The sequence below is a fragment of the Panicum virgatum genome, chromosome 3K (assembly GCF_016808335.1).
Source record: "Panicum virgatum strain AP13 chromosome 3K, P.virgatum_v5, whole genome shotgun sequence".
Lineage (NCBI taxonomy): Eukaryota > Viridiplantae > Streptophyta > Magnoliopsida > Poales > Poaceae > Panicum > Panicum virgatum.
This window is the reverse complement of record NC_053138.1, coordinates 6,660,708-6,681,073: the sequence shown is the minus strand read 5'-3', so window position 1 is coordinate 6,681,073 and position 20,366 is coordinate 6,660,708. Positions and strand designations below refer to the sequence as shown.

The window sequence follows — 20,366 nt, the reverse complement described above, 5'->3', positions numbered from 1 at the left end:
CAAGATTCAACCAAAATAAATAAAAAAAGAAAAATACAAAACCAACGTCCGAAACCTCTTGGGAGAGTTATTTGTCCGGTTTTAGAAAGGTTGGGGGCTTATTTGTCCGGTTTTATAGATTGGGAGGTTAAGTAGTCCACTGCCGATAGGTGGGGGGAGTTATTTAGACTTCTGCCATTTGATTATTCAAGCACGCCATGTGTAAAGCTGATGAGAGGATGAACTTGCACAGATATCCTGCGTGCAAAGATTAGACACAAATTAAAGTCCCTCTTTCTACATAGCTAGAAGTTCTATTTGTAATTTTCCTTACTTTTTAATCTCTTTTTGGATCTCTTGATCCCTTTTAATACATAACTAGTATGGGGTGAAGAAGGCCCTACTGGACTGGCCACCCCACCTGCTGGCCAGCATCGATGGAGTCGTTTTCATCCTCCTAGCTTGGAAACTGGATACACTGAATCAGGTCCGCTCTGTGGCAATGATTGCAACAGCCAGGAATATACGATGCAAGTCGTAGCTGCTTTGGCCCTGCATCACTTGGCTGCCATAATCCACGCCTTGAAAATAATAATAATAAAAAACAAAGTAGTGCAGGATGCTATATGTATGGTGGATATGTGGAAACATATCCAAAAGAGCAAACGGATAGGATATGTCAGTTACCTCTTGTCACAATTCAACTTCAAAATGAACAATGCTATATATTCGAGGAGAAAATAAATACTTCTATTTATGGATGATAGAGACACATTTTTCGTTTTTTTTTTAAAAAAAACGATATATTTCCTTTGCAAACGAAAATGGGATGCACAATACGATTATTTATGATTGGACTCTGTTTTAAAAAATTGAGGTAATCAAGTAGCTGGTTGTTTATGTTATTTATGTGATTGCAAGACAATAATGCATCAAGTGATAAACAGTTCTTTTAGCAGAAGTGATCAGCCTAATCTTGTCTAGCTACATTATATTGGTTGCCGTGATTCCATGTCAAATAGCAATTTGACTCCGAGCAGTGATGATCGCTGTGCCTTTTACCACTTTTTTCACTACACGCATGGGCACGTTGCTGTCTAAAGAGATTTGGTGAAAGCAAGAGAAGGGATCTCAAGGCAAATTATGGGTTACTACTCTTTCTCCAAAAAGAAATTATGGCTAGCCCTATTATTGCTACTATAGCTAATAGGGGAGTGATTATGGTTTGTAGTGACTTTGTTGGGCCTGAGATATATAGAAGGCGCCGCAAGCCAGCTGACGTGGCTGTCACACATCAACAATGAGGCGGATAGAGAGGGTACGGTGGACTCAAATTAAAATGGATAAAACCACTCCCTGACGGGATCCTTTTTTTCCCTACTCGTGCAATTTGTGTTCTGGTTCAAAATTCAATATAATGGACGATTTTTTGTACTACGTCCTGTCTACAGAAATACATACCCTCAAATGCATGAGAAAATATATAATCAAGAGAGAAACCACCAGACTACTTTCATACAGTAGGCTACAAATACAATGTATTATCTCATGAAAACCAAAAGAAAACAAAACTCATCCCAAGAGAAAAATGGAGAAAGTTTTTCATCAGGGTTGAATTGGACCAATTAAAAACGAACAAAATAAATTGTCATGATAGTAGATATATATGGTGCAGGGGCGAAGCTACATGTAAAGGTCGAGGTCCGCCGATTCCAACCATATTTTGCAAAATCATTGCTAAATTACTGTTTCACACGGTTCCACAATGAAGTCGACCCCGACGGCATTCTGGGCTGGGTTCGCCCTGATATGCTGCGAAGAAAACATTTTGCTCCAAGTATGAGCATATTCACCAATGGAAAAGTGATCACTATTCACTGCGTTCGGTAGGCTGTTGCTGGAATGGTGTGAGAGAAAAATACTGTTGGGCTGGCTGGAGCTTGTGGTTGGAGTGGTGTGAGAGGAAAATACTGTTGCGATGGTGGCTGCCGAACGGAGTAGTAGTCCCAATCTATCTTCTTTGGTACTAGTCACTCGTCAGTGAGCATGATCGAATCGAAGTGGCGATTTTGATGGCGGGGTTGTATTTGTGTGGCCATCAGGCCTCGAACGCCTCGTCGAACAGGAGCCGGCGACGTCGCCCCCTTCGTCCCCTCCCCTCCACCGCGAGAGCGCCCACGCCACGAATCCATTCCGTCCCCATTTCCTCCCAGCGCCGCGCGCCTCCATAATACCGCACCGCCACCCTCCCATCCCATGCCGCTCACCACAACCCCCCGCAAAGCCAGCACCCATTGGGGCGACTTGGCATTCGATTCCCAGCCCGGCCCACGCGCGCCGCCCCTCGCCTCGCCTTGTCGGCGGCGTTTCTCATGAAGGTGCTGTGCAGCGCCTGCGAGGCGGCGGAGGCGAGCGTCCTCTGCTGCGCTGACGACACCGCCCTCTGCGCGCGCTGCGACCGCGAGGTCCACGCCGCCAACCGGCTGGCCGGCAAGCACCAGCGCCTGCCCCTCCTCGCCCCCGGCGGCCACCAAAGCGCCGCCGCCGCCGTGGCGCCGTCCAAGTGCGACATATGCCAGGAATGCGACGCCTACTTCTTCTGCATCGAGGACCGCGCGCTGCTCTGCCGGAGCTGCGACGTCGCCGTGCACACCGCCAACGCCTTCGTCTCCGCGCACCGCCGCTTCCTGCTCACCGGCGTCCAGGTCGGCCAGGAGCTGGAGGACCCCGCGCCGGAGCAGCCGGAGCCGCCGCCTCCCCCGCCGGCCAAGAGCGACCCGGCCCCGCCGCTCTACGGCGAGGGCGACTTCAGCTGGGCGGGCGGCGTCACCGGCAGCCTCGCGGACTGGTCGGCCGTGACCGCGAACGAGCAGTTCGGCTCCCCTGCCCCGCGCCACGCCGAGGCGGGGAGCCGGGCCACGCCGAAGCGGAGCCCGCGGGCGCCGGCTTTCGGCGCCGGCCAGGGCCGCGTCGTCGGCGGGGTCATGGACTGGCCCCTGGGCGAGTTCTTCCGCGGCGTTAGCGACTTCAACGGCGGCTTCAGCTTCGGCGAGAGCGGCACCTCCAAGGTCAGCGCCGATGGTGCTTTGGCAATCAAAGATGCCATCTTTATAGTTCGATTGGGACTAGTGGTCTTGCAATTAGCCTGGTGGCATTCTGACCTGGTGTTGTTTCCTTTGACCGGCAGGCCGACAGCGGGAAGCTCAGGGGCAGCGCGGGGGGCTCCCCGTACTACCGCTCGTCGTCGGAGGACCGGGACGCCAACGAGTTGCTCGGCCAGGTGCCGGAGATCAAGTGGTCGGTGCCGGAGCTCCCCTCCCCGCCGACGGCCTCCGGCCTCCACTGGCAACACGGCGGCGGCCCCGACAGCACGGCCTTCGTGCCGGACATCTGCTCCCCGGACAGCTTCCCGACCGCCGCCGCCGCCGCCGCAGGAGCAAAGCGCCAGAGGAATCGCTAGCGCCGGATCACCATGCGCATGATTGTTCCGGCAGCCAATAGCTGTGCTGAGCCAACGGATTGCAGCTGCTGCATCCAGGACAGTAGAACACTGACCTGACCAGATCCGGTCCTGGGTGTGGTGTCATACTGTCGTCTGAAGCTTCATTGCCATGGTGATGCTTCAACGAATCTAGCTAGGAACCGAGAAGATAGTGAGTACTAGCGAGGATGGTGGTGGTTGAGGTTGACGTTGCATCGAGCATCGTCAACTCAATCCGTGGTGACGGTGCGAGTTTGGATTTGAGCTTGTGTGCGTGTTTGGCAGCTGGTGGCGCATCGAATCGAACACCGGACGATGGAAATGGAACGAACAAGAAACTGCGAGCCTTTTGATTTCTTCATGGAGGTCTGAAACTGATGCCCAAACATATAGCTGGAACAGTACCAGGAACAGAAGATTTGATGCTGATGCTTCGTTTTCTTGTCCGTTCAAAGCTTGATCTCAGTGGGTATGTTCGATCAGTGTAACAAATTAAAGATGCCGGCTTTGATTGTACATTACCTTTCTATCACTCTGTTCGCTGTGGTGGCTGGTGGCTGGTGCTGATTTGATGTGAGAACAAAATACTGTTGGCTAGATGCAGCGAACAGAGTGTATATAAGGATGTTTACCTGACCTTTTTTCTTCGGTGGCGGAGAGAGAGGTTGTCGAGGGTCTAAGGTTTGAATGTCGAAACTTTTGAAAAAAAACTGAAATGTATGTCTATAGGGACATCACAAACTCTGTCTACCCTAGGCCGGTTTATCCAAACATTCTTTACCCTTGGTTTCCATGGAGCTATGTTATACCAGAGTGATACTAAGGGTTCACATTCGCATTTCATCGTTATCTGGATTTAATGTTGAATTGAAGACTAACATCTTTTGGAGCCGAGGGTTTTAGATAGTCTTTTGGGTTATGAGCGACAGCAGATTTGTTTATGGTTAGATTTTAGATGATAACAAATTTGTTTATATATAGTCAACTATAGTATAGATTTGAGTCTAATGTTGTTAGATTCGAATCTTTTCAAAAAAAATGTTGTTAGATTCATGCTACCCCTCCACCTGCTTCGACGACAACTGCTAAGAGCTTATTCGGTTGCACATGGATTCATTCCATGCTGAGAATGATAAAAATAGTAAGAGACATAACAAGAGACCGGAATTTATTCCAGGTCGGAAACTACTTGCAACAAAAGAAACTTATAATAGGTACAACAAGAGACCAGGATTAATTACACACCTCTAGACTCATGGATTGATTCGCGGTCTCCTATTATAGCTATCATGAGTCTATTTCATTGCAATTAGTTTTCGACCTGGAATAAATTCGGATTTGTTCTTACATCTCTTATTGTTTCTATCATTCTCGGTCCGGAATAAAATCATGTACAACCGAACAAGCTCTAAGTCGGTTCACAATAACCTCGATGAAGGTTCTGCATTTTATTGATCAAATGTATAATGTCTCTAAATCAGATTTGGTGGGGCGAATTGAACTCCGTCTTGGTATTTTACCTATCACCACTACAAAAATCACAATGGTCAATATGGCTTATAACTTTGGTATCCAACATTTTCGGTGATATCCGAGATTAACATCACGATAACAAGTATCGCCCCCCGCCTGGGTCATTCTTTCATTTGGTGCAGGTGAGACCCATTCAAGTGTGGAACTTCATGCTAGAGGTTCCCGCTACATGTAGCCACTTATCTCTTTGCTCGTTATTCTCAAAATATAACGTGGCTCTATTACAAAGAGCTCGTAATGACTTGTTACAATTCTTTTAGATTATAAATTAATCAACTAAGTACTAAATCTAAATAGCTATATAATATACCAAGATATGCTACTCTATCCGTTACAAATTATAGATCGTTTCAGTCCTTTAGATACATAGGTTTTCCTATGTATCTGGACATAATACATATCTAGGTGCATAACTGATTATGTATCTAGAAATATAAAAAATGATTTATAATTTGAAATGGAAATAGTAACTGCCAGATCTATATCGGATTTTTCAAATACGGATCCAATCCAACTTGAAAAACTCGACAAAATGGGTGGATTGTATCCCGTTTCTGGAAATTTCGGGGAAAAAATTATTAAAAACGGGACGGGTCAACCGGTGAAATATGGAAAACGGGACGGGATTAACCCATGCGTTTTGGACCCTGAACGGTGGAACCCTAGCGCCTTCATTTTCCTCTCCCCGGCTCCAGCAGCCGCCGCGCGCTGCTTCCTCCGGCCCTCTCCCCTCCATTGCCGCCGCCACTCCCCTCCGCCGAGCTCTACGGCGGCCGGCTTCCCCTTCTCTCCCCCATCCCGCCCCCGGTCCCCCCTTCATCGCCTGGCGCCGGCATCACCGCCGTGGCAATCCGCACTGCGCAGCGCGTGCCTGCTGGGAGTTCACGGTTCCGTTTCCCTTCTCTCTCAGTCTCTCCTCTCTCTTGGTCGACCTACTTCCTTTCCTGGCGGCGACGACTGGGCGAGCGGCGGTGCAATTCGGTCTTCGTCGGGCCCTTTGCCGGCGACGAGCACACGTCAGGTATGCCCTCCCCTTCTCTTCCCTTCCTGCTGTGTCAAGCGGAGCACCCCAAACCTAATACGGAGTATAAGCTATCTGTATTCGGATCTGACCCAATTACAATATATTACCTACTAGCTTTGATTTTTTTGCAACATTTATCCTATGCTAGGTCCGCCCCTGAGATAGTGTGCGGACGTGTGTTTGCTAGGTTATTGGGCTAAGATATCCCCTTTTCTGCGGAGTTTAACCACGCTGATGGGTTCTGGATACCGAAACCCTGTGACTTGTGTTCCCATACTGTTGAACAGTGATACCCCTAGGACTTGTGTTTCTTGCTGGAGTAACCTTGAATAGAGGGAGTACATGATAAGGTACTGCAACTTTATGGGAATCTGATGTGCATTGAATTTTAGGGAAGTGCATACCAAGTAAAGCTAACAACCTGAAGTGAAGCTAAATATGTTGTATAAAAGGGAAGCAGAAGAGAGGTAGTTGCTTGGAGAATAGCTGGTACCTGTTGGACTTGGGTCTGGAACTCCAATTGTGAGTGCAACTATACAAGGATAATTAAGACTTAAGAGGTGCAGCTGTTGCCCCTTTTATTTTTGGTGATTTGGTTCTATCTGAAGGTCTGTAACCTGAGATTTCAGATTAGACATGAATGGTTGGGCCTCTATTGAGCTGATCAATAGGGGGAGGAGATCTGAGGGTTGGGCCTGTGATATCTTAACTTAGGGCCTGTTTGGCAGGGCTCCGGCTCTTCCAAAAACAGCTCCGGCTCTGGCTCCTCAAATGGAGCGGCTTCTCTGGTGGAGTGGAGCCGTTTTAGAAAATGTTTGGCAAAACAGCTTCACTTGTTAGATTGATGTGTAAGCCGCGTGAAGCCACGATTTCATGGCTTCACCTTGCCTGTGTAAGCTGCCGATGGCTTCAGGACCGGCTTCACGTGTGAAGCCGGTTACAAAACAAACGTTTGGGAGGGCTTCACCTGGAGCCGCTCGTGAAGCCGCTTGTCGGTACCCTAGGACTGGGGTACCCCCTCTTGCTGTGTCGAGGCAAGGGCCTTGTAGTTATCCTTGACTACGTCCAAACAGCCGGACCCCTGCGGTCCGGAGTCCTGTTCCCCCGACAACGGTCCCGGACCTGTCTCACGGCTGGGAAAGGTCCAGGAACACCGCGTGTCCCGGAAGAGGCAGGCGCTCAGCCCGAACAGCCGGGGCTCCGGACCTCCCGTGGAGTCCGGACCCCCGCGGAAGTCCCGGACGCCTCATGGGGTCCCGGACCCCCTGTATAGTAACCGGACCCTTCACTAAGGGAAGAAATCGACACCCCGCCTCGAGGGGGTCCGGAGCCGACACGTGTCTACAAGCACAGACACGTATAAAAGGTCGCTTGGTCTCCATATTAAGCCTTACCCACCACTGCATTCATTGTGGCAGGTGGACGTCCGCATTGATGTGGCAGAAGCCGAGGCGATTCCTTGACCAGGGGGCACTATTGATCGCGTATTACCAAGGTGCATAGAGGAGCTGCTGGCGCCGCCCACGCCGCGCCTGTCAGTCTGCCATAGCAGATGGATACGACGGCTCGGCTTCACCCATTATGACGCTTACATAATAGCCTCAACAGGTCACGCCGCAGGCTACATTCCCCCAACGGGCACCTTGCTGACGGGATAAGAGAAGACCTCCTTTCGTCAGAGAGTCAGCAGGGCATGGAAGCATATCGGAGGAAAGATTCGTAACCACTGTAGCCATTTGAGTACTCTGCGCAGTATGCTGCACAGTACGTTGGGCCCACTTGTCGGGCCCCAACGTCCTATGTATCCGCACCTCTTGGTCTATAAAAGGGGGGCGCCCGCTAGAAGAAAAACTCAGGACTGGGTAAAAGCCAAGACCCGGCAGAGGATAGGTTCATACACAACCAAAAACAATACTTCTCCCAGTGGACGTAGGGTATTACGCTCCGGCGGCCCGAACCACTCTAAATCGTGTGTTCTTGTGTGCTTGTCTCAAAGCTAGATCAGCCCAATCGCCAAAGTACTTCCCCGAGTCCTCCCTCACTGGGAATAGGCGGGTGCGCTCCGCCACCCGGCTGTGGGTACCCTAGAAATCCCGCGACATTTGGCGCCGTCCGTGGGGAGGAGCAGGCGCTGGCTGGATCTTCAGGCTTCTGGGGCCGTGTTCATCCTCTGCAACGGCGAACGAGAAGATGAAGGAAGGCAGGGCGTCACCCACGCCACATGCCGTGGCATTGGGGCACCAACGCCCACGGTGCAGCGGCGCACGGCAGCGGCGTCTGTTGTGCGTCGCCACTGCGACACCTCAGAGCCGGCGCAGCAACGCACAGCGGAGGCGCCGCCGGGCGCTGCTACCCCTACGTCGACTCAAGGTTTTCTCTCAATCAACGGCCATGCTTCCTCTGCGGCGGTATGGCGTCGGCTCAAGGCTTTCTCTCAACATGGAGCCTGGAGCCGACGGCCATCCCGGAGGAAGTTGACCGTGTCGTCGTGTCGTCTCCGACACCGCCCAAGATTCTTGGTGCTGCTACAGACAGGACCCCGCCACCAGGCGCGGGGGCTCCTGGCGCTAGCACCAAGGACAAGCCGGCGAGCGACCGCCCTTCTCCACGCTCCGTGCTCGTCCATACGAGCACCCAATCTCGTGTTGCGCCGCGACGGAAGTCCAGATTCTGCCGCAGCAAGCGGCAGGCGGGCTGGCTTCCGGTGGCAGACGACGACGGCAGGGGGCCTCTCCCATTCAAAGCCAAAGAATTCGTCTCATGCTACTTAAGCATATGACAGCTCTTAGGCAATGAGTGGCCCCCCGAGCTCCCGAGGTGATGCTGGATGATGCAGTTCAGGCTCATCCAGGGCGCCTTCGCCTCCGACGACTATAAAGAATCCAGGAGAAGCGGTACCGCTTCCGACCAAAGAAGAACATGCTGTATAGCATGCAGCCGTAGGTTACTCCTAAGAAAGGATTAAGAAAGTTCCTCCTTTGTAATAACGTGGCGCCTACATGTGAGTCCAGAGCGGTCAAGGCCTGACCTTGTAAACCCGACCTCTGGCCCTATCACACAAACAGGCAAAAGGCGGTCCGGAGCGGTAGAGGTCCGACCTCGTAATCCCGACCTCTGATGTATACCGTGACAACCACAATAATAAAGGGGATTTTCTTTCTCAGTTTTACCTAGCCTCCACCTTGATTACATTTATTCGCTTTGGTTTAGCTATTCTTTCCTCTTAAACGGAGTCTTCCTTTGTTACTAACAATCCAAGTTAAGTTGCTGGCTTGCAGCCAGGTGGGGACACCCCTTCTAGTTGGAAGACAGTTCGGACCCCTAAAGACCTGCTCCGGAGAAGTAGTGCTCGTATTCTGGGGTAGAGAAGCTCCGCGTAGCTTAGCCTGGTAATGTACCCTAAGTTTACGTACTTCACTACTCTGTTACAAGTACTCTAGTAACCGAGACTGCTGTCTTTAGAGGTCCCGGGCTCCCTTCTAGTATAAGGCTTGGTTTCTCGCACCTTACTCTCAGGTCCGGTGATATATTTCATCGGATCATCAGCAACGACTCAAGTCCACTCCGGTGGCCCGCTCCGGCGGAGACCGCTCGCCACGGTCGCTCCAAGTCCACTCCGGTGGCCCGCTCCGGCGGAGACCGCTCGCCACGGTCGCTCCAAGTCCACTCCGGTGGCCCGCTCCGGCGGAGACCGCTCGCCACGGTCGCTCCAAGTCCACTCCGGTGGCCCGCTCCGGCGGAGACCGCTCGCCACGGTCGGCAAGAGCCAGGTCCGGGAAGTAGTGCTTGCTCCCTGAGCGATCTGAAGTCTGTGTAGCCGCTTAGCTTGGTTCCGTACCCTAAGCCTACACCTTCGTCGCCCTGTGGAGAGCACTCTAGTACCTAAACCTGGCAACAGGTGTACCAGCCTCAGGGGTCCGGGACACCCGCTCTCTCCATGAGCACACCAACGCAATCAAGTTGCGTAGAAACACATCACGATAGTGGCCCCACCCGCGGGTTCGTACCTTTCCCGAGGTGGGCCCGGGGGCCACTGTTGGTACCCTAGGACTGGGGTACCCCTTCTTGCTGTGTCGAGGCAAGGGCCTTGTAGTTATCCTTGACTACGTCCAAACAGCCGGACCCCTGCGGTCCGGAGTCCTGTTCCCCCGACAACGGTCCCGGACCTGTCTCACGGCTGGGAAAGGTCCAGGAACACCGCGTGTCCCGGAAGAGGCAGGCGCTCAGCCCGAACAGCCGGGGCTCCGGACCTCCCGTGGAGTCCGGACCCCTGCGGAAGTCCCGGACCCCTCATGGGGTCCCGGACCCCCTGTATAGTAACCGGACCCCTCACTAAGGGAAGAAATCGACACCCCGCCTCGAGGGGGTCCGGAGCCGACACGTGTCTACAAGCACAGACACGTATAAAAGGTCGCTTGGTCTCCATACTAAGCCTTACCCACCACTGCATTCATTGTGATAGGTGGACGTCCGCATTGATGTGGCAGAAGCCGAGGCGATTCCTTGACCAGGGGGCACTATTGATTGCGTATTACCAAGGTGCATAGAGGAGCTGCTGGCGCCGCCCACGCCGCGCCTGTCAGTCTGCCATAGCAGATGGATACGACGGCTCGGCTTCACCCATTATGACGCCTACATAATAGCCTCAACAGGTCACGCCGCAGGCTACGTTCCCCCAACGGGCACCTTGCTGACGGGACAAGAGAAGACCTCCTTTCGTCAGAGAGTCAGCAGGGCATGGAAGCATATCGGAGGAAAGATTCGTAACCACTGTAGCCATTTGAGTACTCTGCGCAGTATGCTGCACAGTACGTTGGGCCCACTTGTCGGGGCCCCAACGTCCTATGTATCCGCACCCCTTGGTCTATAAAAGGGGGGCGCCCGCTAGAAGAAAAACTCAGGACTGGGTAAAAGCCAAGACCCGGCAGAGGATAGGTTCATACACAACCAAGAACAATACTTCTCCCAGTGGACGTAGGGTATTACGCTCCGGCGGCCCGAACCACTCTAAATCGTGTGTTCTTGTGTGCTTGTCTCAAAGCTAGATCAGCCCAATCGCCAAAGTACTTCTCCGAGTCCTCCCTCACTGGGAATAGGCGGGTGCGCTCCGCCACCCGGCTGTGGGTACCCTAGAAATCCCGCGACACCGCTGGTGAAGCCCTCCCAAACGGGGCCTTAGTATTGGTTTGTTCAGACTATGTGGGATTTACACCAGGTGAGATGTCAGGACTAGATGTTAGGACCCGGTGTGACTGGGTAAAGCCTGTGATGGTGTTGGTCTAGGAGATAGATGTTTCCATTGGGGCTGCACAGGGTTTTTTTATGCTGCAGAATTTGTTGAAGTCTGTTTCTTGTGCTTCTTTGCTGCTGGTTTATCATCATGTGACTACTGACTACCCTCTTACATCCTGAAGTGAATAAGTAGTGACAGTAGTTCTAATTCCTATCTCTAGGAACATTTTGATCTCATGAAGTTGTTACTTTACACTTTTTGGTATGTATGTGTCATAGTGTGGCATGCGTGCTTAGAATTCAGGGTGCATATTTTTCAATGCTGGATTTATGAGATGTTCTACTGCCATGTGATATGGATAATAAGTTTCTAGAAAATGTGCTAAGGCAATCTGTGAGTTATAGTTGGTATACTCTTGAATTTTGTTAGTTATCCACTAACTCTTTTCCTTTTGCAAATGTAGTGTGTGGACAGAGGTCTTTCAGTCGTCATATGAAGTTATCCTTTTGATATACAGCTGAAGGATAATAACTATCATGGATACTACTGCGAATTCAGATGTGCAAAAGGCTGAGGAACTGAAACTTAAGGCAAATGAGGCCTTCAAGGGTATGCACTAACTTGATCTGCCTCTCCTAACTTTCACACTCCATGTAGATGCAGGTCTATTTTCATTATATAAAAAGCTGTTTCTGAGTACCTTACTGTATTTCGTAAAATTAATTCTATGGTGGCTGCCAATTTTTTCTATGCAATTGGAATGGTGTCAAACATGTTGAGAGACATGTTAGGGTTTCTAGCTAAATCTAGCTCTAAATTTAGAGATGGCTTATAATTGATCCACTAAGGCCCTGTTTGGGACCGCGTCGGTGACGCTTAAACGCGAAACGCGGAAATAATCCCACCAAACAGGTTGCGTCTGACGCGCGTTTGACGAACGCCCCCGACGCAAAAAGCGGAAGTTTCAACTGCGCAAGGAAAAATCGCAGAAGCGACGTTCCAGCCGCGTTGGCGTTTACACGTCGCGCTTCTGGTGCTCACGGTCCCAAACAGGGCCTAACTTAAATACACAGGATGTTTCTTTATTGGAAGCATTAAAATTTCAAATAAAAATCTAGCTGTTATCCCATATCTTCTTTACGTTCTCAGTGACTTACTGATTGATGGTGCTTACTACTTGCTACTATTTTCTCCAGCAAACAAGTTCTCGCAGGCTATAGAACTGTACAGCCAAGCGATTGAGGTGAACAGTTCGAATGCAGTTTACTGGGCAAACCGTGCATTTGCACATACAAAATTAGAAGAATATGGAAGTGCGGTGCAGGATGCTACAAAAGCCATTGAAATTGATCCTAGATATTCAAAAGTAAGTGATGCTTCCACCTTTTGCTGACTTTTTTTTTCTTCTTCTAGTTTCCTGTATTTAATGAAATTTTCTTTGTGTAGGGTTATTATAGACGTGGTGCAGCATATCTTGCTATGGGAAAGTTCAAGGAAGCCCTCAAGGATTTTCAACAGGTTAGCAAACTGATCGTGCCCATTGCTCCTAGACTGCCAATAGATATTAGTTGTCAATTTTGCTGTTTTTGGTTCGCCCTCCTAAACCTGAATAAATAAAAAACTATATTCCTAGGTGAAAAAAATATGCCCGAATGATCCAGATGCTTCAAGAAAGTTGAAAGAATGTGAGAAAGCTGTCCAAAAAATTCGCTTTGAAGAAGCGATTTCCGTTGGAGATGCAGAAAGGCGCTCTGTGGCAGATTCTATCGACTACCATGTCATAGGTATCTGGGTTGAATTCTGTAGAGCATTTATGCACTAGTTGCTCCATGTTCTGCTGTGGTGTGGAATTAAATAACTTAAGAGTATGACTAATTTACAATCATCTCGATACACTGTATTGTTTGAATCATGTGCTATTAGCACATGCGATAGCTTTTGTTGAATCATACATTAGAGTTGTACATGCCGATTGTGTTTCTGTAAAAGAAATGCAATTTTCTTCAGGATTTTTATGTATAACCCCAAATAATGCAAAAAAAGGTGCTTAGTTGGCATGGCTGAGTCTGTATTAACCTTTATATGATTTTGGTTACTCATGATTCCTGTATTAGCCTTATTGAAGAAGGCATTGCATTTGCCAATAATGTGGCTCCAATAGGATTGGAGAGTACTGAATGACTAGGTAGAAAGTAAATGTGAAGATTTTCAGTTGTCATGTTTGAAAATGAAATGCATTGTCTCATGTGCATGGGTGATTAAACATTTCTCTTGCACCTTTGAATAAGCGAGATGGGCATGCCCAGTCATCGTTTTGTACTTTTATTAAAGAATTATACCTACTCTGACTTCTTAGTGCCCATGCATTTTGATGCTCCATCAACTTGGCTTTATAGCTCTACTTTTGTGAATTATACCTACTCTGGTTTCTTAGTGCCCATGCATTTGCCCATGCTGCTTGAGCTTTCCTTCCTTGAGTCGGTGGAGGCTTCTCTTATTTGGATAATTGTTGTCTGCGTATTTCACATTATTAAGATTCTCAATTCTTTTCATTCGCCAGAAGTCGAGCCACAGTATGCGGGACCGAGAATTGACGGTGAAGAAATAACATTAGATTTTGTCAAAGCAATGTTGGATGAATTTAAGAAGCAGAAATGCATACATAAAAGGTATATTCACATAATGGGTACTGGGAATTCTTTACATGTTTCTTGCTCTCTTTATCATTTCTCGTAGTTATTCTCTTTAACATGTTTGTCAATGTAGATATGCATATCAGATTGTGTTAAAAACCTTGGAGTTGTTGCGTTCGATGCCTTCACTTGTTGATGTCGATGTTCCAAATGGTGGGCATTTTACAGTTTGTGGTGATGTGCATGGCCAGGTATTTATGTTTCGGGTGCATCATTTGAAGGATTATATAGATCTTATTCTCTCTGTTCTTTTTATTTCTTGTTTTAGATTTGTGCATACTTGCTAAGAGAAGAATACAAAATGACCACATCACTCTATTAAGTTGTATCATGTTTCCTCTTTAATTTAATTGTCTTTTAAACCGCCCATTTTTTTATACTAGTTATCACCTACAAGAACAGGCAGACTGCTTGTGTAAAAGATACCATGCACCAAGGTAGATAAATTTCGGAACATGTTGTGTCTCTTCTTGAAACCCTATAGAATACAATGAGAAAAGAAAGTTTGTCATTTTCTAAAACTTAACATAGGAAAGAACAAAGGATGCACTGCACTGTAATCATAAAGTTCTTCGGTACTCAAGGGGAATTGGACAACTGAAATAATGATACATATTTCAATTGGCCTGGCTAAAATTTCTGTTGCCATAAGATATACTGATTGCGATGTTTAATCTTTTGTTTCCTTTTGTGCAGTATTTTGACTTGCTCAACATATTTGCACTCAATGGGCTCCCCTCAGAAGAAAATCCTTACCTCTTCAATGGCGATTTTGTGGACAGGGGATCTTTCTCCGTTGAAGTTATACTCACTCTTTTTGCTTTCAAATGCCTCTATCCAAAAGGTATTCTCTACATGCTTTGTTAATTGCTTGAACTGATCAACACTGTGCAATTTGTTAGCTCAGTAGTTCTGGTGTTGTCTTAACTGTTGATAAATCGCAGCTATTAAGTTGTAGATGTAATAATATTTCATTGTGTGGAATCTTTTTAATTTTTCAGCTATGTACCTTGCAAGAGGAAATCATGAAAGCAAGAGTATGAACAAGATATATGGCTTTGAGGGTGAAGTGAGATCAAAGCTGGGCGAAAAATTTGTTGAACTATTTGCTGAAGTCTTTTGCTGGTTACCACTTGCTCATGTCATCAACAAGAAGGTCTTTGTAGTCCATGGAGGACTCTTCAGTGTTGATGGGGTGAAACTTTCAGACATTAGATCCATCGATCGTTTCTGTGAACCTCCTGAAGAAGGTATGATTGCCTTTTTTATTCTTTTTTGCCTGATGATTGTTTCCAGCTAATATCATGAATGATTTATTACTATGGCAGTTCACCGTCACTTGATTTAACTATTATGCGTATGTCTTATCCATGTCCATGGTTTGAGTTCCTTCTGCTATCTTCTTAAACTACTAGGATGATATAGTGAAGTTCCATTTATTGGTCAACTTACTGCAGCATCACATGACCTTGATTCCCAATGTACATACCTATTTCCCTTGGGAGTTGACTGAACTACACAGTTATATCACAAAGTTGAAACATATTATCTGTTATTAGTGAAGCCAATTTTTTCTACGCACTTTACCAGAGAACATACCCATGTATGCATCTGCTATTTCCTATCCTGAGTTAAATCTGAGGGAAAGGTAAGTACACCCACGCGGAGTCTAGGACAGGGTAGGACCCCCCCCCCCCCCTCCCCCCCCTCTCCTCCCACTATGACCCCAATCAACTGTGCTATGCCATCTTTCTGTTCGCTATTTGGCAATGACACAATGCTACTACTGTTTTTTTTATGGCAGGTCTAATGTGTGAACTACTATGGAGTGATCCTCAGCCTCAGCTTGGAAGAGGTCCAAGCAAACGTGGTGTTGCTCTTTCCTTTGGCGCAGATGTGACTAAGAAGTTTTTACAGGAAAATAACCTTGGTATGTAGTTAGGTTGAATTGCCAATTTGATTTCTTGACATTGCTAGCCTGCTGCTTTGCTGGAGCAGCCGAACATGGTTATTGCTACTTCCAAAATTCAAACTTTGAATAAAATGATATGTGCAAGTTTATGGGATCTTATTTACTGAAGGAAATTCTCATTTGAAATGTTTTCATGTTTTGTTTTCTTGATGAGCTACCAGATCTTATTGTCCGATCCCATGAAGTAAAGGATGAAGGCTACGAAATTGAACATGATGGAAAGCTTATAACAGTCTTCTCTGCGCCTAATTATTGTGACCAGGTATAGCTTTATGTTACTGCGCTTGCTTGGACTACCATTTGCATTTGTCATGTCATGGAATGCTATTTGTTTTCTAGATGCCCTTCATTTAGTTTCCTGGAGGCCAAACAAGAGCTTTTTTGGGTCAACTTTGTGGATATGCTGTCAAATATATGTATTGTTGAAGCACAATGTTTTAATCTTGTGAATTGCATTTTTTATACAGATGGGCAACAAGGGTGCTTTCATTCGGTTCACAGCTCCGGAAATGAAACCTGATATCGTTACTTTCTCAGCCGTGGTGAGTAGTACTCTTTTCTTTTGTATCTTCATCATAGGAAATGTGTGGGTATTACTTCATAGGAATGATGTTTGGGTGTCAAGTAAATGTGCGGGAAGTGTAATTTGAAGCCCAAGGTTCTCAGAAACTGTCCAGTTGTCTTTTACATGACCTTGAACTTATATTGGATTATTGGAACTTCAATATAGACATTTTACAAGAAATTAGGAGCAAATAACTTAGGGATCAAACTGACCAAGGATATAAAGAAAAAATTTGCACTGTCAGGTTACAGCTTGAAACTGCCAGATTTTCAGACACTTGCACATGTTACTTCATTACTTGTCATGTATTATGCCACCGGCTACAAACACGTTTACTGTTTCCCTTCATTGCCATTTTGAATATCCCTTTATTCTGCTCCTTTAAAACTATCTTCTAACACTGATCCGATTACTTATACTGGATATATGATCGAGGGTTTGTACACTTACACCTGCTGATGCATCTTTCAGCCACATCCTGATGTGAAGCCGATGGCGTATGCAAATAACTTCCTCAGGATGTTCCAATGACAGAAGATGGCAACCTTGTTTGTCAATTTTTATTGTGTCGAGTTCATCGCGTCCAGTCCATCGATTGCTAGGTTTGGAAAACATGTGCTGCCTTGATCAAGTGATGTAAGAAGGGATGCGGCTGTTCATGCGCAACAATGGTACATCTTTTGGTCAAACTCTTGTAAGAACTAGTAAACATTCTTGATCACTAGTAGATCCTAGTTTACTTGTAAAATTGCTGAATCATCATTTTCTATCTCTTCATGTATTGGCTAAGTTTCTCACCACATGTTTGATACACTTTCTTGCACGAAATTATTGCTGCCATAATTTGGTTGGTAACTGAATGGGTAATAATTAATGAAGCATGCAACCAACAGTCTTGCCATTTCACATCGTTGTGTTAATGAGGTGACGGTAAGTTGTTTTCACTTTCAACAAGTTCTAGGTAGCACAACTGCACAAATATGGGCCCGGCTGGCAGTTGCTCAGGGGGCAAAAATAAGTTGTATCGTTTGCCCCCCTCGTTGGCAGTAATGCTAGTGTTTATGGTTTGGATTATGTAGAATTTTCTCTCTGATGTTTGATGTATGCTACTCCGAACCCAAATAGATGACAAAACTGGAGTCGCTTTTGGTCGATGGCAAAAATTTTCCACCCTACAGTTGTACATTGGTTGTTTGTTGACATTGTTGGTAGGATTTGTCTCGCACAAAATTTATTTAGATTGCGACCGGCACATAAACCAAATCTCTTCGATTCAAAGGAAGCACTCTAGGTTGCCCTTTCTACACCAGCGATACTGGAAGTGTGTCTTTCTTTTCCGGACCATGGCGAGTTCATATCCGAAGTGTCTGATGGTTGACCTAAATAATTATAAAACTCATGTCAATTTCTTCGTGCAGAATATCACAGCGTCATGTGTCAAACAACTTGCTGCAACACATCACTTGCATCGCACCGTCTGACATTCAGAAGACTTGCGGAAAACGTACACGGTACATGTAACTATACAAAGATGCATGACGCCCTTGTGGTTTTGACAAAATGATCCTGACCTGATGCATGCAGCTACTTTACAAGTCCATATGACGTGGGAATACAATCCTTTGATGTGATGTGGGAACGCAATCGCGTCTGCATGTGGTTTCAGACATGCAGAGCATAGCAGGCATTTTTCTTTAGGGTCTGAGGTCAGAAAGGTTACTGCTTCCTCCACAAAGAAAAATTGCCACAGTTAGGTGACCCAATCTTTCAGAGGTTAAACTAACAAGCCAAGCATATACCGTGTGCAAACACCAGCCACTGTTAACTGTATCTATTTTCAGTGCTAAGCTAGTTCCTCCTGACACTTCGCAGGAAGGAGGAGGTCTGGGTGATCTCTCGCAGCGGCTTGTCGGTGAAGCGGATGAGGTTGTAGGCCCACGCGCCGGCCACCGTCCCCACGATGGGCCCGGCGAAGTACACCCAGATGCCGGCGTAGCGGCCGGCGACGATCGCCGGGCCCAGGGTCCTCGCCGGGTTCATGGACGCTCCTGAAATAGGCCTGCGTGCGTTTCCATTAGTTTTGCTTGCAGTTGCAGAGACAGTATAGATACTGCAAAAGTACTACAGACTGCTACGGATTCAGTGTATGTATTCTCTCTGCATTTACCCTGCGAAGAGGACGTTTAGCAGGACGGTAGCTCCAACGGCGAGGCCAGCGAGTTCACCAATCTGCAAAGAGCAGGGAGGGTTAATCAACGATGGATGGTTAAGAGTGACAGCCAACCATAATCCAACCATAAAATCAACGCTCAGAACAGCGATGGTTAACATAGCCATCAGAGAGAGGATTTCTACACTGTCGATCCCCTATTCTTTTCTAATTACAAATTTATTACTTTCAGTTTACTGTACTACTATTTCAGTGCGACTAGTAGTACTGATGATGGAGTGACGACGACGATGGTCAAAGCAACTGAGGTGGGGAAAAGAAAAAATAAAAAAAACAATGAATGCGTACGGTGGGTGGTTTGGTGCTTACGGCTCTGTTGTCCGTGGCGACGCCGGAGACGACGAACATGAGGTTGAAGGAGATGATGAACTCGATGACGAGCGACTGCGCGTCCGACCCCGCCGGCACCGTCCCGAAGAAGTGCTCCCGCGCGTTCCCGAAGAGCAGCCGCAGCGTGAGGCTGGCGGCCGTGGCGCCCATCACCTGCGCCGCCGCGTACGACGGCACCTGCCACCAGGGGAAGCGGCCGCAGGTGGCGAAGGCGACGGAGACGGCGGGGTTGAGGTGCGCGCCGGAGATGTGGCCCACCGAGTACACCATCACCATCACGGCGAGGCCCCACACGATGCAGATGCCCGGGAACGTCACCGTGCCGCCCGTGCGCAGGTTCACCGCCACCGCCGCGCACCCGGCGAAGATCAGGAAGTAGGTCCCGAACATCTCGGCCAGGATCTGCACAGCCAAAGCAGGAATAATCCTCCATCACACGTCGCATTCACATCACATCGGTCGCTTCGCTTGCTTGCCCTAGTTGCCCACTGATTCTTTTCGTCGATTGGATAAGAAACAGTCAATTGCTGCAAGGTGGTGACCAATCATGCAAAGACCAGCTATTGCAGGATGTGAACTTGGAACTTGGATCGTTCACCAAAACGACAAGGTGTTGTGAACTACTCCTAGCAAGCAAGAAGGCACTAGAATTGTATTCCTTGGATTGGATTTTTCCTAAGCGGAGCCCGTGCGTCACAGACTTGCAGTATTGTGCTGAATTTGGCCATTTCTCACGTGCATCGCAGATCCAAGCACATGACAACTTCTCTTCTTGTTCTTTTTGCTTTGTCTGTTGCTCTGTTACAGTGTTTGGGCACTACGGTTCCATCCTTTCCCCCTCTGTCTGAATTATTGAACCCACGGATAGTTTTTCCTCAGGAAAAAAAAAACCTCTTGCTCGAGCTTTGCTAAACAAAGGAAGAACCATAGATTCCTATGACGATCATGTACGAGCCATACTTCTAGAATCGCGATAAGAAACTCGAGAGCAGCCATCATGGAAGCAAGAAAGCATACCTTCTGCACGAACGGGACGGAGAACATGGGGCGGCTGACGGCCACATCCTGCTCCGAGCTCTCACCTCCTCCTCGTCTGCCTTCCTCCATGGCCACGGTGCTCTCGTGCAGGCCGTTTGCAAGCTCTGCTCCGGCCATCTCTGCCTGCAGCAGCAACGGATAGCGTCTCCGTGTTGCAAGGAAGAAGAAGATGAGAAGCAGCAGCTTGGTCTAAGCACTATTTATGGGGTCCAGTTCCAGCCTTCCAGGCTAGATGGCGAGCAGCATGTGTCCTAAAAAAAATATATCCTGATTGGCTTCATCGACTGA

At 47.8% G+C, this 20,366-nt stretch overlaps 3 protein-coding genes across 3 annotated transcripts; 2 read left to right on the top strand and 1 right to left on the bottom strand.

Annotated features, from left to right (window-relative positions):
* The first annotated feature begins 2,079 nt into the window (after window positions 1-2,079).
* Window positions 2,080-4,201, top strand: LOC120697135 (B-box zinc finger protein 22-like). Its single transcript, XM_039980263.1, has 2 exons — window positions 2,080-3,047; window positions 3,167-4,201. The coding sequence occupies exons 1-2, from the start codon at window positions 2,352-2,354 to the stop codon at window positions 3,437-3,439; spliced, it is 969 nt and encodes a 322-aa protein (XP_039836197.1). The 5' UTR covers window positions 2,080-2,351; the 3' UTR covers window positions 3,440-4,201.
* Window positions 4,202-5,601: 1,400 nt separating this feature from the next.
* Window positions 5,602-17,386, top strand: LOC120697133 (serine/threonine-protein phosphatase 5-like). The gene is made up of 13 exons (XM_039980261.1): window positions 5,602-6,014; window positions 11,714-11,859; window positions 12,447-12,616; window positions 12,697-12,768; window positions 12,884-13,034; window positions 13,811-13,919; window positions 14,017-14,134; window positions 14,640-14,787; window positions 14,945-15,193; window positions 15,748-15,873; window positions 16,077-16,177; window positions 16,383-16,457; window positions 16,952-17,386. Exons 2-13 carry the CDS (start codon window positions 11,787-11,789, stop codon window positions 17,009-17,011), a joined length of 1,452 nt encoding a protein of 483 aa, XP_039836195.1. The 5' UTR covers window positions 5,602-6,014; window positions 11,714-11,786; the 3' UTR covers window positions 17,012-17,386.
* A 529-nt stretch (window positions 17,387-17,915) lies between these two features.
* On the bottom strand, window positions 17,916-20,366 carry LOC120697134 (aquaporin NIP1-3-like). Its single transcript, XM_039980262.1, has 4 exons — window positions 20,058-20,366; window positions 19,020-19,442; window positions 18,648-18,709; window positions 17,916-18,539 (listed from the first exon to the last, which is right to left on the bottom strand). The coding sequence occupies exons 1-4, from the start codon at window positions 20,193-20,195 to the stop codon at window positions 18,329-18,331; spliced, it is 834 nt and encodes a 277-aa protein (XP_039836196.1). The 5' UTR covers window positions 20,196-20,366; the 3' UTR covers window positions 17,916-18,328.